The 14884-nt window shown below is 58.9% G+C and overlaps 1 protein-coding gene across 1 annotated transcript in view; it reads right to left on the bottom strand.

Moving 5' to 3' along the window:
- Nucleotides 1-6413: 6413 nt before the first annotated feature.
- MUC5B (mucin 5B, oligomeric mucus/gel-forming) overlaps nt 6414-14884 on the bottom strand; it is a 39941-nt gene continuing 31470 nt past the window's right edge. Inside the window, exons 34-49 of the mRNA XM_045372407.3 lie at nt 13445-13698; nt 12917-13103; nt 12534-12759; nt 12251-12426; nt 12058-12127; nt 11526-11626; nt 11024-11055; nt 10585-10765; nt 10101-10205; nt 9927-9964; nt 9241-9360; nt 8748-8834; nt 8505-8627; nt 8287-8329; nt 7949-8051; nt 6414-7184 (exon numbers count right to left, since the gene is read on the bottom strand). Coding sequence (XP_045228342.2) covers nt 6965-7184; nt 7949-8051; nt 8287-8329; nt 8505-8627; nt 8748-8834; nt 9241-9360; nt 9927-9964; nt 10101-10205; nt 10585-10765; nt 11024-11055; nt 11526-11626; nt 12058-12127; nt 12251-12426; nt 12534-12759; nt 12917-13103; nt 13445-13698 — 2066 coding nt within the window. The 3' untranslated portion in view covers nt 6414-6964. The remainder of the gene's footprint in view (nt 7185-7948; nt 8052-8286; nt 8330-8504; nt 8628-8747; nt 8835-9240; nt 9361-9926; nt 9965-10100; nt 10206-10584; nt 10766-11023; nt 11056-11525; nt 11627-12057; nt 12128-12250; nt 12427-12533; nt 12760-12916; nt 13104-13444; nt 13699-14884) is intronic.

Raw genomic sequence — 14884 nt, 5'->3', positions numbered from 1 at the left:
TCTCTTCTGATCCATCTTGGAAAGTTGGAGCAGTCATTGAGGTGTCAGGAGATACCCTTCATGATGAAAGGAGAGCCACTTGGCAGACCAAACATGGGAGGAAGGTGTTCAGCAGACCAAGGCTACCTGACAATCAGTCATGAAATAGACCTGAGAAAGGTAGGGGGCGAATGGGTAGAAGAATAAGCGTGAGGTAGGCCAGAGAGAGGGTTTTTGATGCTAGCGTGAGCATTAGGAACCATCACAATGTGTAACAATGAGTCACCGTCATGGGGCTTTGAGGAGTGGAGTGGTGTGGCCTTAGAGGTAAGCGGAGACGACATCTTTGTCAAGAGAATTAAAGAAGGGGTGGCTGGGTGTGGTGGCTCACACCTGTAATCCCAGCACTTTGGGAGGTCGAGGTGGGCGGATCACCTGAGGTCAGGAGTTCGAGACCAGCCTGGCCAACATGATGAAACCCCATCTCTACTAAAAATACAAAAATTAGCTTGGTTTGGTGGCGCACGCCTGTAATCCCAGCTACTCGGGAGACTGAGGCAGGAGAATCGCTTGAACCTGGGAGGCAGAGGTTGCAGTGAGCCGAGATCATGCCACTGCACTCTAGCTTATGCAACACAGCAAGACTCCATCTCAAAAAAACAAAAAACAAAACCAAACAATAGAAAAACAGGGCATGTCACCCATTTCTTTGCTCACCATTATTGCATGTGTGTGACTGCCCTCGGCCACTGGTCACCTCTGTTAGTAGCTCATTCACAGAGGATCTGTGGGAGGTGACCGTCTCAGTCCCTGTATGTCAAAAATGTCCTTGTCACTCTTAAACGGCAGTCTAGTTGGGTGTAGAATTCTACGTTGAGTTACCTTTCCTCAGTGCTTTGAAAAATACCATGGCACCATCTTGCTGCATCCAGTGTTACTAATGAGAAACCAGATGCCTGTCTGGTTCTCATGCCTTTGTAGGTGAACCGCCTTGTCTTTCTGGTAGCTTTAAGGTTTTCTCTTTTTCATGGGCGTAGTTTCGCTTGGTCTGTCTTGGCACTCACTGGAATCTTTGAGTCTAAGACTTCATGGTTTTTGTTCTGAAACTATGGCCTCTCTTCCACTCTCTATTCTTTCCTTTTGGGGCTCACTAGAAAAAGTGTTCAGATTTCCAGATCTGTCCTCCATATCCTCTAATCTTAAAAAATAAAATCATCCTATTAAACCTGATAGCTTGAGCGCATGGCCTTTGTCTTTCTTTACTGACAGAGTGTTTGCTCTCTTTCAGGATGCTGGCATCTCTGAGCTGCTTGGTGGTTTCAGGCTGAATGCCCATTTTCTATAAAGAAACGTGATGGGCCGGGCGCGGTGGCTCAAGCCTGTAATCCCAGCACTTTGGGAGGCCGAGACGGGCGGATCACGAGGTCAGGAGATCGAGACCATCCTGGCTAACACGGTGAAACCCCGTCTCTACTAAAAAAAAAATACAAAAAACTAGCCGGGCGAGGAGGCGGGCGCCTGTAGTCCCAGCTACTCGGGAGGCTGAGGCAGGAGAATGGCGTAAAAACCCGGGAGGCAGAGCTTGCAGTGAGCTGAGATCCGGCCACTGCACTCCAGCCTGGGCGACAGAGCGAGACTCCGTCTCAAAAAAAAAAAAAAAAAAAAGAAAAAAGAAACGTGATGTAGTCAGGCTCTGTGTCCCCACCCAAATCTCGCCTTGAATTGTATCTCCCAGAATTCCCACGTGTTGCGGGAGGGACCCAGGCAAAGGTAATTGAATCATGGAGGCCAGTCTTTCCCACACTGTTCTTGTGATAGTGACTAAGTCTCACAAGATCTGATGGGTTTATCAGGGTTTCCACTTTTGGATCTTCCTCATTTTTCTCTTGCTGCCACCATGTAAGAAGTGCGTGTTGCCTCCTGCCGTGATTCTGATGCCTCCCCAGCCATGTGGAACTGTAAGTCCAATTAAACCTTTTATTCTTCCCAGTCTTGGGCATGTCTTTATCAGCAGTGTGAAAACGGACTAATACAGTAAATTGGTACCGAGAGTGGGGCATTGCTGAAAAGATACCTGAAAATGTAGAAGTGACTTTGGAACTGGGTAACAGACAGAGATTGAAACAGTTTGGAGGGCTCAGAAGAAGACAGGAACATGTGGGAAAGTTTGGAACTTCCTGGAGACTTGTTGAATGGCTTTGACAAAAATGCTGATAGTGATATGAACAATAAGGTCCAGGCTGAGGTGGTCTCAGGTGAAGATGAGGAACTTATTTGGAACTAGAGCAAAGGTGACACTTGTTATGTTTTAGCAAAGAAACTGGTGGCATTTTGCCCCTGCCCTAGAGATTTGTGGAAATTTGAACTTGAGAGAGATGATTTAAAGTATCTGGCAGAAGAAATTTTTAAGCAGCAAAGCATTAAAAAGCTGACTTGGATGCTGTTAAACATTCCATTTTAAAAGGGAAACGGGCCGGGCATGGTGGCTCACGCCTGTAATCCCAGCACTTTGGGAGGCTGAGGCGGGTGGATCACCTGAGGTCAGGAGTTTGAGACAAGCCTGGCCAACATGGAGAAACCCTGTCTCTACTAAAAATACAAAAATTAGCCGGGCGTAATGGTTCATGCCTGTAATCCCAGCTAGGGAGGCTAAGGCAGGAGAATCACTTGAACCTGGGAGGTGGAGGTTGCAGTGAGCCAAGATTGCACCACTGCACTCCAGCATGGGTAACAGAGCAAGACTCAATCTCAAAAAAAAATTTTTTTTTTGTTAAAGAGGAAAACAGAGCATAAAAGTTCAGAAAATTTGCAGCCTGATGATACAGTAGTAAAGAAAAACCCATTTTTTGAGGAGAAATGTAAGCCAACTGCAGAAATTTGCTTAAGTAGGAAGGAGCCTAATGTTAATCCTCAAGACCATGGGGAAAGTGTCTCCAGGCCATGTCAGAGACCTTCACGGCATCCCCTCCCGTCAGAAACCTGGAGGCCAGGAGGAAAAAGTGGTTTTGTGGGCTGGGCCCAGGGTCCCTGTTCTGTGTGCAACCTAGGGACTGGGTGCCCTGCATCCCAGCCTCTCCAACTGTGGCTGAAAGGGGCCTAATGTAGAGTTCAGGCTGTGGCTTCAGAGGGTGGAAGCTCCAAGGCTTAGCAACTTCCACATGGTGTTGAGTCTGTGGGTGCACAGAAGTCAAGAACTAAGGTTTTGGAACCTCTGCCTCAATTTCAGAACATGTGTGGAAATACCTGAATGTCCAGACAGAAGCTTGCTGCAGGTGTGGGGCCCTCATGGACAACCTCTACTAGGGCAGTGCAGAAGGGAAATGTGGGGTTGGAGCCCCGACACAGAGTCCCTACTGGGCCACTGCCTAGTGGAGCTATGAAAAGAGGGCCACTGTCTTCCAGACCCCAGAAAAGTAGATCCACCAACAGCTTGCACCATGAGCCTGTAAAAGCCACAGACACTCAACATCAGCCCATGAAAGCAGCCAGGAAGGAGGCTGTATCCTGCAAAGCCACAGGGGTGGAGCTGCCCAAGACCATGGGAACCCACCTCTTGCATCAGCATGAACTGGACATGAGACCTGGAGTCAAAGGAGATCATTTTGGAGCTTTAAAATTTGACTGCCCCACTGGATTTCAGACTTGCATGGGCCCTGTAACCACTTGGTTTTGGCCAGTTTCTCCCATTTGGAGCAGCTGTATTTATCCAATACATGTACCCTCACTGTATCTAGGAAGTAACTAACTTGCTTTTGATTTTACAAGTTCATAGGCAGAAGGGACTTGCCTTGTCTCAGATGAGATGTTGAACTGTGGACTTTTGGGTTAATGCTGAAATTAGTTAAGACTTTTGGGGGCTGTTAGGAAGGCATGATTGGTTTTGAAATGTGAGGACATGAGATTTGGAGGTTCCAGGGGCAGAATGATATGGTTTGACTACGTCCCCACCCAAATCTCACTGTGAATTGTATCTTCCAGAATTTCCACACGTTGTGGGAGGGACCCAGGCAGAGGTAATTGAATCATGGGGGCTGGTCTTTCCTGTGCTATTCTTGTGATACTGAATAGGTCTCACACGATCTGATGGGTTTCCATTTTTGCTGCTTCCTCATTTTCTCTTGCCGCCGCCATGTAAGAAGTGCCTTTCATCTCCCACCGTGATTCTGAGGCCTCCCGCAGCCATGCGGAACTGTAAGTCCAATTAAACCTCTTTTTGTTCCCGGTCTTGGGTATGAAGACAGTGTGAAAACAGACTAATACATCCCTGTAATCCCCACATGTCATGGGAAGGACACTGTGGGAGTGATTGGATCCTGGGGGTGGTTCCTCCAGGCTGTTCTCATGATAGTGAGTGAGTTCTCACGAGATCTGATGGTTTCCTAAGCATCTGGCATCTCTCCTGCTAGATCTCATTCTCTCTCCTGTCACCTTGTGAAGAAAGTGCCTGCTTCTGCTTCGCCCTCTGCCATGATTGTAAGTTTCCTGAGGCCTCCTCAGCCAGGCAGAACTGTGAGTCAGTTAGGCCTTTTTTCTTTACAAATTACACAGTCTCGGGTATTTCTTTATAGCAGGGTGAGAACAGCCTCCTACAAAAGGCTTTGGGCCCCCCCTCAGCACTTTCCAAATGTCTCCTTTTCAGGGTATCTGCCGGCGGTGCGGATGATTTACTTTCCTGCTTTCAGTTGCTGCTATTTTAAAGTTTCTTTCTATCATTGTCATGATTTTGTGTCTGTGGGGGAAGACATGCCCACTTTTCCATCTGGAAACCAGAAATCCCTTTTAAAACATCTTTAAAGTCTAAGTAACATTGGTTTGTATTCACTGTGTTTATTTTTGTAGTTCCTTGCTCTGGGGCATCAGCAGAGCCCTGTGGTTTTGAGTGTGGCCTCGACTCGGGCTGGCTGGGTGTGAGCCCAGCTTTCCCCCTGACAGGACCTTCTCATTGTTTTGTGCCTCAGTGTTCCCACCTGTGGAGTGGGAGACACAATAGCAGACACCACACAGGGTATTGTCAGGATTGAATGATACGGTTCTGGGGCACAGGGACAGCACAGCACGGGCCTCTGAGAGGGGTGCTTGTACCCACACGCTGACGTAAATGGGTCTAAGGAAACCATCGCACCGTGAGAATGACTGAGGTTTAGGAAACCATTCGGTTACACGTGGCTGAATGCAGACCCAGGTCAGGCAGTGACCTGGCGCAACCTCCAGGGAATCAGCCTCGGAGGCGCAGGGTAAACCTACAGAAGCTCACCCCAGTGGTGACCATCCTAGCCCACCACCCACCGGAGCCCACCTGCAACCTTGTCAGGCTCCTGACTATCTCCAGCCCAGTCCTGGGGTGGCCGGCCCTGCTCGGCCTCGCCCAGGAGGGCAGCAGAGGCTGGAGCTTTGGAGCACTGGCAGGGGCCTGGCCAGGCCCCTAGGAGCTGGGAGCTCTGTAAATGTACAGCATGATAGCATCACTTCCTGGGCAGGGCAGGACCCACCCAACGGCAGAGGGCAGAGGGCAGAGGGCAGAGGCAGGCCCCAGTGTGGGGAAGGCCCCACTCTGCACCCACAGCAGAGGCTTCCGCAGCCAGGCATGAGCATTGCTCTTGTCTCCCCAGGTCACGGTCTGCCTGTAACCGCCCCCTGCCCAGTAGGAGGTCATTTTGTGTCCAAAGCTCCCTACATCCCACTGTGTCTAGGTCCTGGCTGGTACCACCTTCACTGTCTTCCCTGCCCACACCTGCAGCCCCAGCTGCCAACTCCACCCATCCCACAGGCTCCCTGATACCCTACCGTCTGCACCGGGTGCTCTCTGCTCTGGACAGAGCAATGGAAAGGAAGGGCAGAGAGCCTTGCCTGTGTGTGTGGAGGCGGGACAGGAGGCGAGCAAGCTCACGTGTGGCTCGTGTAGCAAGTGGCCCAAGGAAAGCATTCCCGGGGAGGTGTGCATGGGACGGGGTGAAAAGCGGCCCCGCAGGGCCCAGCACCAGCCTGGCAGCATTGCGCCCGGCTCCCATGCACCTGCCCTGGCGGGTGGCTGCCTCCCCGCTGACCAGGCCTGGTTGCCTGCTTGCCCCACTGACTGCCTCCATCTTCCTGCATGAGCTGGTTTCCTCACACAATCCCCCATACTGGAAATAACAGCCGGGGTGACCTCTGGGTCCTGGCGGCCCCCTGCCCCTCGTCCCCTGGGCAGTGCTCCCACAGCCCAAGAGTGACTCCCAGGGTGCCCACAGGCGCATGTGGATGACCAAGCAGCTCCTTGTCCCACACCCTGCCTGGCCCTCCCAGAGGCTTCCTGGCCCCTCAGTGGCTGCTGGGCGTCCTGCACTGTCCCCTAGATGTGGCCTCCAGCCTGCAGGCCCCAGGCAAGCAGCTCACAGGGGACCCGGACAGCCTGGGAGAGATGGTAGACAAGAAAAGACATCAGGACAGGAAACATACTCGATGCTCAGCGTTTATTTGCAAAACTGGGCTGGGTTGAGCAGAGGGGGCTTTGGGATGCCGACCTCTCTCTGACCTGGCCATTGTGACCTCAGCCCCGAGGTACCCTGCAGCAGGCAGGTCTAGCGCAGCTTCCTGGCAGCAGCCGGCCTTGCCTGGACCAGCCTGTCTGTGCCCCAGTGGCCGGATGTGGCCAGCCAGAATCCGTGCTGCCTGGGGACTCTGGCCATGGCAGGGACACACAGGCCCGCACACGCTTAGCTTGTTCCGGGGCGTCCCAGTGACATCAAGGAGGGGCAAGGCCAAGGTGGGCCACAGGCTCTCCCAGGACATGACTCCTGAGTGGTGCCCTCCTGAAAGGGGTCCTGCTGGCCCCTCACCCTTCCAGGGTCCGGTTTTACCCACAGGGTGGGCAGCAGGAGCACAGAGGCACGGGGTGCCACACACAGAGGCCAGGGGGCTCCGCAGAGCAGGCCCAAGGTTTTCATGATCGGGCAATGCACGTCCTGGCTCCAGGTGGACAGAGCATGGGGATGGAGGCAGAACATCCTCAGACGGCCGTGGCCTCCTGGGCCAGGAAGCCGGGGGGGTATATGGGAGCCATGGGCGCAGGGACACAGAAGGGCGTGCAGCCACACTCATCCACATGGTTGTAGGTGTGCAGGACAGTCGAGCCGTCGGGACAGCGCAAGGGCACCGTCTCCTCGTGGACCCGTCTCTCCTGGCAGCAGGTGCACTGGTGCTGCATGGCCTGGGCCTCTGCCGAGTACCTGTGGACACAGGGGGGCCCTCACATCGGCCACCTTGGCCCTGCCGTTTCTCTGCCCAGGCACACTGATGCGTGGGCCTCTGGGGTCCTGGGCCAGACGGCCGTCCCCTTCTGTCCACAGTGGCCTGCTCTGTGGGCACCTGGGGCTCCACCTTCTCAGAATGGGCAGCTCTGGGCCCCAGGGTCCCTTGGCTCCCGGCTGTCTTCTGTGGCCTGCTCTTCGCCTCTCTGAACCAGCTCCTCCAATCCTGCTGACTCTGAGCAGTCCTTGACCCTTCCTCCTGCCTCTTCTAGCTAAGGGTCAACCCTCCTGGCCCTTCCTGCTGACAGCCAGCCACAGCGGCAAGTCATGGGGGGGCTCTACAGAAGGCTCTGGTTCCGCCCACTCTCCCCGGGGGGACACCTGAACCTGGGTTTGCAGCTGGGAGCTCTGTGCCATGTGGCTCAGCTCAGCCGGGCCCAGGCTTTCTACCAATGGACGTGGAGAGGGAGAGCGCTGCTGAGGACAGCAGCCCCAGGCTTTCTACCGATGGACAGAGGAGCGGGGAGCCCTGCTGGGGAGAGCGGCCCCAGGCTTTCCACTGATGGACATGGAGCAGGGAGCCCTGCTGGGGAGAGCGGCCCCAGGCTTTCTACCGATGGACGTGGAGAGGGGGAGCCCTGCTGGGGAGCTCCTTCTCTCCTTCCTGGAGCTGGCATAGGCCCCCCTGACCCAGAGCAGGGTGCCAGCCAACTGACAGGCCAGGGCGGACCTACCGCACTCACCTGGACTCTCCGGGGCAGGAGCCCTCACAGAAGGTGATGTTGACCTCAGTCTTGCAGCCCTGGTGCCACAGGACGGTTGTGTTGATGCGGACCTGACAGGAGTCTGGGAGGAGGAAAGGCAGATGCAGAGCCCCACCGGACCCTCACTCTGAGGGCCTGGACCTGCTGGGCCGACCCTCCCCATAGGACCACCCCTCCCAGGGCCCTCCAGGACCAAGGGTGGAGTCTGGACGCTGGCATCACACTACTGCCCAGTGCAGACGTCTGGCAGGAATGGATGGGCAGCGACGGGCTGGAGCTGGAGCTGGAGCTGGTGTGGGCAGGTGGATTCCACTTACCCTCCTCACAGGAGTAGCAGCAGCCGGTTTTCCTGAGGCTCCCCTGGGGGGCCAAAGACAGGGGGCAGGGCTGTGGGCGGGGCCTCCCTCCTGGGGAGAGGGAGCCACCCAGGCAGGGGCGGGGCCTCCCAGGCAGGGGTGGGGCCACACAGGCAGGGATGGGGCCTCTCAGGCAGGGGCGGGGCCTCCCAGGCAGGGGCGGGGCCTCCAGCACACACCCTGCAGCTGGACACTTCTGGGCAGGATGCAGGCTGTGGGGTCAGCAAATAGACTCCGCTCTCGACCTCACAGTGGTACACGGTGCAGTTGTCCACACGGCTATTGACCCAGGTTTCGTTCAGCTGAAATGCAAGGGTGAGAGTGGAAGCTGAGTATCGATGATCTCTTGTGCGGAGCCCTGTTGGGGGTGAGGGTCTCCAGGGAGGGAGCTGAGACCTGCCCCCACATGCCTCTGATGTTACCTGGACTGGCGGACCATCGGGCGTGAGGCAGGCAGTCTGCACGCACTCCCCACAGCACTGCCCGGCCGCTCTCTTGTACTCAAAGCCCTGTGGGGACAGGAGGGGCATCGGGCCCTAACCCTCTCCTCCAGTGCATGCCCCAGCCCAGCCTGCCCTCCTGTCTATACCCCAGTGGCCCAGGGGTCCTTAGCCCTGTCCCTGCCTGGGTCTATACCCAAAGAAGTTGCCCCCACCCAGTTATCCTGGCTCAGCCTCACCCCAGTTTCCAGCACCTTCTCTCTACCTACCCCTGCCTTCCTGGAACCTGATCCCAGACCCTGTCCCCAGCAGCCTGCAGGTCCTGTCCCACCCCCAGCCCCCCTCAGTCATCCTCCTACTTCATACCCTCCCTTTGGGAACAAACAAGACCCCAGCAATGGCTAAGATAGAGAACCCCAGGGAGCCGGGATAATAGTGACTCGGGGCTGGGTCTGCCCAGCAGCTGTGGGCTCACCTGGGGGCAGGTAGTATTGTGGCAGGCATCCTCCCAACATTGCACCGTTGGGTCCTGGGTGTCCCCAGAGAGGCAGGTACACGTGTGGCAGGGAAGGGCCCCTGAGAAGATTGCACCAACCTGCAATGGGTGGGAGGGTGGCACTGAGGGCACCGGTGGGGCACCAGGGCCAGGACTCCTCCCCATGACCCGTTGGGGCCCGCAGGGAGTTGTTCCTTCCTCAGATGGAGCGTGGATGCACCCCTGGCTGAACGTGGACCCAGGCAGGCAGGGAGCCGATGCACACAGAGACCAACACAGGGACCACAGGTGGGCAGGGAATCCAGGCAGGAAGAGACCTCATACGGGCAGGAATCTTGGTGGACAGAGACCCCGTGGGGGCAGGAATCCGGCGGGCAGGAATCCGGGTGGGCAGGGACCCTGGGCAGGCGTGTGCTGCCCCCAGGCCGTTGCTGGGAGCCCCTGAAGGGACCTCTCCGAGGCAGCAGGTGTGGAACTCACAGCTGTCGACGTCGGGTGCCCCTGAGTCCCAAGCATGTCCCAGCTCTGACCTGCCCAGGGCCCCTGTGCAGATCTGCCCTCATGGCAGGAATGTCAAGACAAGGAGTGGGGCTCAGAGGGCCCCGGGGCATCCCACACACATGTTCAAGTCCCAGGGCCACACCCGCCCGCTGCTGTGCCCTTACCCCATAGAAGATGCCCTTGTAGGAACACAGCTGAGGTCCTGGAAGGAAAGGGAGCTGAGCCCACGACCGATGGCAGGGAGCACGTGCCCCAGCACCCCCACCATCCTGCACCCCCAACCCCCGGGTGAGAGGCCACCCACAGCCCGGCCCCAGTCCCGCCCCAGCCCCGCTCACCGCAGCGGAAGGTGGGACAGCAGTCGCCCTCCTTCTGGGTGCTGATCAACTCCTGCCCTAGCGGGCACACGGGTGGGCTCTGGTGGCAGGTGCTTGTGTTGCATACTGCGGGAGGACGGAGGGCTCTGTCTGGGCATTGCTCACTCCTCCTCCCGACCGCTTGTTCCCAGCGTAAGTCGCAGGTGTGCTCTTCCTTGAGGACCTGACTGCTTCACGGCCCCTCGGGGCTCCTCCAGGCCCCTTGGTTGGCCACCTCCCCGCTGCTTCCCACATCCCCGGGCCACTCCTGGGCAGGCCTGAGGTCACCAGCCTCATGTTTAGGAGGAGAATAATGCACCTGGAGGCCATCTCTGCCGAGTGGCCCTGCTGCGGTCACACCAGGACACTCCTCTGCTCTCCTGTGCCCACCCCACAGGCCCCTGGTGGGCACCGGCTCTGTCCCCCGTCACCCTATGCCGGGCACCTCTGCTCCGCAGGGTCTTACCGCACACCGTCTCGGGGCAACAGGGGTTGTTGGCCCGGGGCCTGGTCACGGTCACTAAGCCGGGGTGGCTGCACGGTGGTGGGGGACCCTGGGCCTCACAGGGCAGGGGCTTGCATTGCACCGACATTGAACCCTCATCACACACGCAGGACTGGCAGTTGCTGATCCACTGCTGCCCGGGCTGGAATGGATTGAGGGGGTCCCTGAGGGCTCCTGGACAGGCACAGGTCAACCCTGGGCATCTGTCCGGCCACCCCCTCCCTTGGGCTGGTACCCGAGTGGCCCAGATTGGGGGGGCAGGAAGCCCACACCAGCCACTGACACGTCCATGTCACACTCGGGTGCCCCACAGCTGCCCTGTGGGGTGGAGATGCTCCTTCGCTCCCTCCCTAAGCTCACAAGAGGGTGGGGTAGGGCAGGTGGAGGTGGAGCCACTCACAGACTTGGGAAGCCCATCAGGTCCCACGCAGGCTGGAAAGGAAACAGCACGGTGTCACTGAGGGTGCTGAGGTTGCAGGCGGAGGGGCCTCTGGCCACGGGAGGTGCTCTCAGGCCTGGCGCCTGCTTCCCCCGTGGGATGGAAGGCCCTGGAGAACTTTCAGGGTGTCAGATGTGGCTGGAGTTCAGGCCAGGGCACCGTGAGCCCAGCTGTCAGTACATGGAAGCCTCGGCCATGGTAGTGGGAGGCAGGGCTCAGGCGAGGGACCACCGCAGGATCACACAAGGATGGAGCCTCCCAGTGGGGCTTCAGGGGACCGTGGGGACTCTACAGGGCTCAGGGCCACAATAGGGCCATCTTGTGCCTCTGGGGGCGCAGAACAGGTCACAGGGGTCCGCTGGGGAGAGGGGAGAGCATGTCGTGGGCCTGGGCGGCCCCTCCCACCCTGCGTGTGCTTGGGTCGGGCCCAGGGTCGTGTCCCGTGGCAGGTGGAGGAGCTTACGGCAGTCCTGCACGCAGGTGCCCGTGTGTGCGCTGAAGAGGATCTGGTCCCCGGGGCAGAAGCAGCCCTCCGCCAGCCCCTCCAGTTGTGGGTTCTGGTTCCTGCAGGGCGACAAGAGAGGCCCTGGGACCCAGAGATCCAGGAGGCCTCCCAGTACTGTCATCCACGGGAGTCCCCAGGATGGGCAGTGGGGAGCAGGGAAGGAGACGAATGGGTGGAGTGCGGGACTCAGAGTGGGCAGGGCTGGGGGCGGGGCTGGGTGGGGCTAAGGGTAGTCTGGGATGGGTGGGACTCGGGGGCGCGGCCAGGTGGGGATGGGGGGCCAGGCCTAGCCAGGGATGTGCCCCCTGCCTGACTCTTTTCTCTAAGGCATCTGGGAGCAGCAGGGGATGTTTTCCAAGGAGTCCTGGGCTCAGGGGCACCCCAGAGATCTGTGACTCCCAGCGGGACACCCTCTGGCCTCCTCCTGCTCCCCCCAACTAGTCAGGCAGGCCTGGGTGGTGGGGACAGCACCAGCCATCCCTGTACTCACCTGGAGTTGCAGGAGGCAGGCTGTATGGGGCCGCACGGCTTGTACACTTTGGTGGGTGGGCAGGTGAGATCTGTGGGCACAGAGAGGTGTCAGACAAGCTGAGAGGTCTGGGGAGCCCAGGGCCACCCCCACTCACCACACAGGCCACTCAGAAAGGCCGAGGAGTCTGGGGCCCAGGGCCGCCCCCACTCACCGCACAGGCCGCCGGTTGCACCTCGCCAGTCACTGCACACTCCCCGGGCACGGCAAAGAGCTGCGTAGGCCTCCAGGCTCTGGCAGGGCACCTCGGGGTGGCCCTGGCAGCCGTCGCTGATGCAGGCATTGAAGAATGGGCCCGGGGGCACAAGGTCGTGGCACTGGGCAAAGACCCTGTGGGGCAAAGCAATTAGCACGCCTCAGCCCGGCCCCAGGGAGCTGCCTGTGTGGGGGCAGGCGGGGGCGCCCCAGGGCCTGCAACCCCCGAGGGGAGGACTCACTGGCTCAGCATCAGATCACAGAGTGGCTGCGGCGGGCACGGGCTGGGGGTGGGTGCACTAGACACCGGGGCCGGGGGACTGGCCGTGGGGGGCGTGCCGGTCGGGGCCCAGCAGCCGTCCTTTCTGCTGTCAGGGACCAACCAAGTCTTAGCCATGTCCTTACAGCTGGTGGCAGTGGTTCCGTCCCGCTGGAGACAGTCGTCCCTCTGGTTGTTGGTGCAGGTGCCTGCGGGCAGGGTGTCACCGCGGGGCTGGAATCTGGGGAGCCTTTCACAGCCCCCACCTGCCTCCCCCTCATTCCCCTCCCCAGGCTTCCCCTATGCTCACTGGGTCGTCGGGCCCAGCAGCGGCCCTGGCCGGGGCAGGACCCGCCGCCCACTCACCGCACTGGCCCTCGGTGTTGTTGTGGAAGAGGCTGTAGGGCAGCCGGGCCTGGAAGATGTGGCCATCGAAGGTGACGCTCACACCCAGGGCAGGGATGTCCACGCGCATGGTGGTGGTCCCCGTCACAGACACAAGCACGCCGTTCTTGCTGAAACCGCTGCTCACCGGAATTTGGTCAAACAGGATCTGGGGGAATCCGGGGAATCCCTGAACTGGGAGGCAGTGCCAGGTGGGCTCGGGGAGTGGGGCTTGCCTTTAGGGCTCTGCCTCGACGTGCAGAGACCCCCCTGTATATCCCTCACCCCAAAGCCCAGATCTTCCCTGAGGGCCTGGGGTCTCCCGTCGACTGCATTTAGACCACAAAGTGTGCTCGGCCTAAGGCAGCCCCACAGGCCTTCCCTGCCCCCTGGGAGCTGTCTTGGGCACAGGGCCATCGCTGCGGCACCTGGGTCCCCCGGCCTGCAGTCGGCCTGCCCAGGTGTGGTTGGGACTGGGCCAACACTGTGCCGCCCGCCGCCTGGACTCACCAGGTCCTCCTCCTTCCCATGCACCGTGGTGACGGTGAGGACGATATCCATGGACTTGTAGTGGAGCCTGAGGGCGCGGGAGCAGCTGGCGGCAGCGGCAGAGGCCGCGCAGTAGTGGTTGTCCAAGTAGAGGCTGAGATTCCCGAGGCGTGCGTGGATCTCTCTCATGAGGACATAGGTGCAGTTGCCCTCAAAGGTGTAAGAGGTGCCGTCAAAGGTGGAATAGTGGGAACTGCCCCACACACTGCAGATGCCTGCGGGACACAGACAGACGGGCCGGCAGGCTCCTTGGTGGTGCCCTCGCTCCCCAGGCGCCATGGCAGCCAGCGTCACCACCGTGACTGCCGCCTCGGGGAGCCACTGAAGCCCTAGGGCCTCAACTGCCTTGTCTATAAAATGGGTCCAGTGCTTGCAATGGTGTCCCCCAAAATCTATGGCCACCCCAGAACCTCTGCATGTGGCTTTGCCGGGAGAAAGCGTCTTTGCAGATGGGGTTAAGGGAAGTATCTTGAAGTGACATCATCGGGGACTAGCTGGGTGGGCCCTCAATCCAATGACCAGTGTCCCCACAGGAGACAGAAGAGACACAGACAGAGAGGGGAGGCCACAGAGAGACAGAGGCGGGGATTGGAGGGATGCGGTCACAGCCAAGGGACACCTGGAGCCCCCAAAGCTGGGAGAGGCAGGAAGGACCTCCCCAGACCCTCAGCAGGGAGCGTAGCCCTGATCTCAGACTTCCAGCTCCAGGACGGAGAGTGAGTTTCTGCTGTCTAAGCTCCTCAGCTTGTGGCGGTTTGGAACAGCAGCCCTGGGCCAAGGACGTGCGGAGGAGAGAGAACGCCGTCACCTCTTAGCGGCGGGTCCCGCACAGTGATGGAAGCCGCTGTTAGGACCCAGGAGACAAAAGCTCCTCTGGGCTCCCACTTCCATCCTGAGCTTCTCCAGGCCCCAGAAGCCCCTGGATGGGGTCCCTTTCAAACCACACAGGCTGATGTGCAGACAAGCTCAGCAACCTGGCCTCCGCTCCCTCTCCTCTGGGCTGTGTCAGCATTTTCAGCCCTGTGGACACAGAGCCTGCACGCTAAGAGCTCACACAGCGTGCACCACTGAGGCCCAAGACAGCATGGTACAAGATGGTTTCCTGAAGGGATGCCACCGACCTGCCAAACACCCCCACCATGCCCACCACCCCCGCCATGCCCTACTGCACCCCACCGTGCCCCATCATACCCTACCACACCCCACTGTGCCTCACCATGCCCCACCATGCCCCACTGCACCCCACCGTGCCCCATCACACCCTACCGTACCCCACTGTGCCTCACCATGCCCCACCATGCCCCACTGTGCCCCACCGTGCCCCACCACACCCTACCACAGCCCACCATGCCTCACTATGCCCACCATGCCCCACCATGCCCCACCATGCCCACCACACCC

Source organism: Macaca fascicularis, chromosome 14 (assembly GCF_037993035.2).
Source record: "Macaca fascicularis isolate 582-1 chromosome 14, T2T-MFA8v1.1".
In the NCBI taxonomy this organism is placed as follows: domain Eukaryota; kingdom Metazoa; phylum Chordata; class Mammalia; order Primates; family Cercopithecidae; genus Macaca; species Macaca fascicularis.
This window is presented reverse-complemented; position numbering and strand designations above follow the sequence as displayed.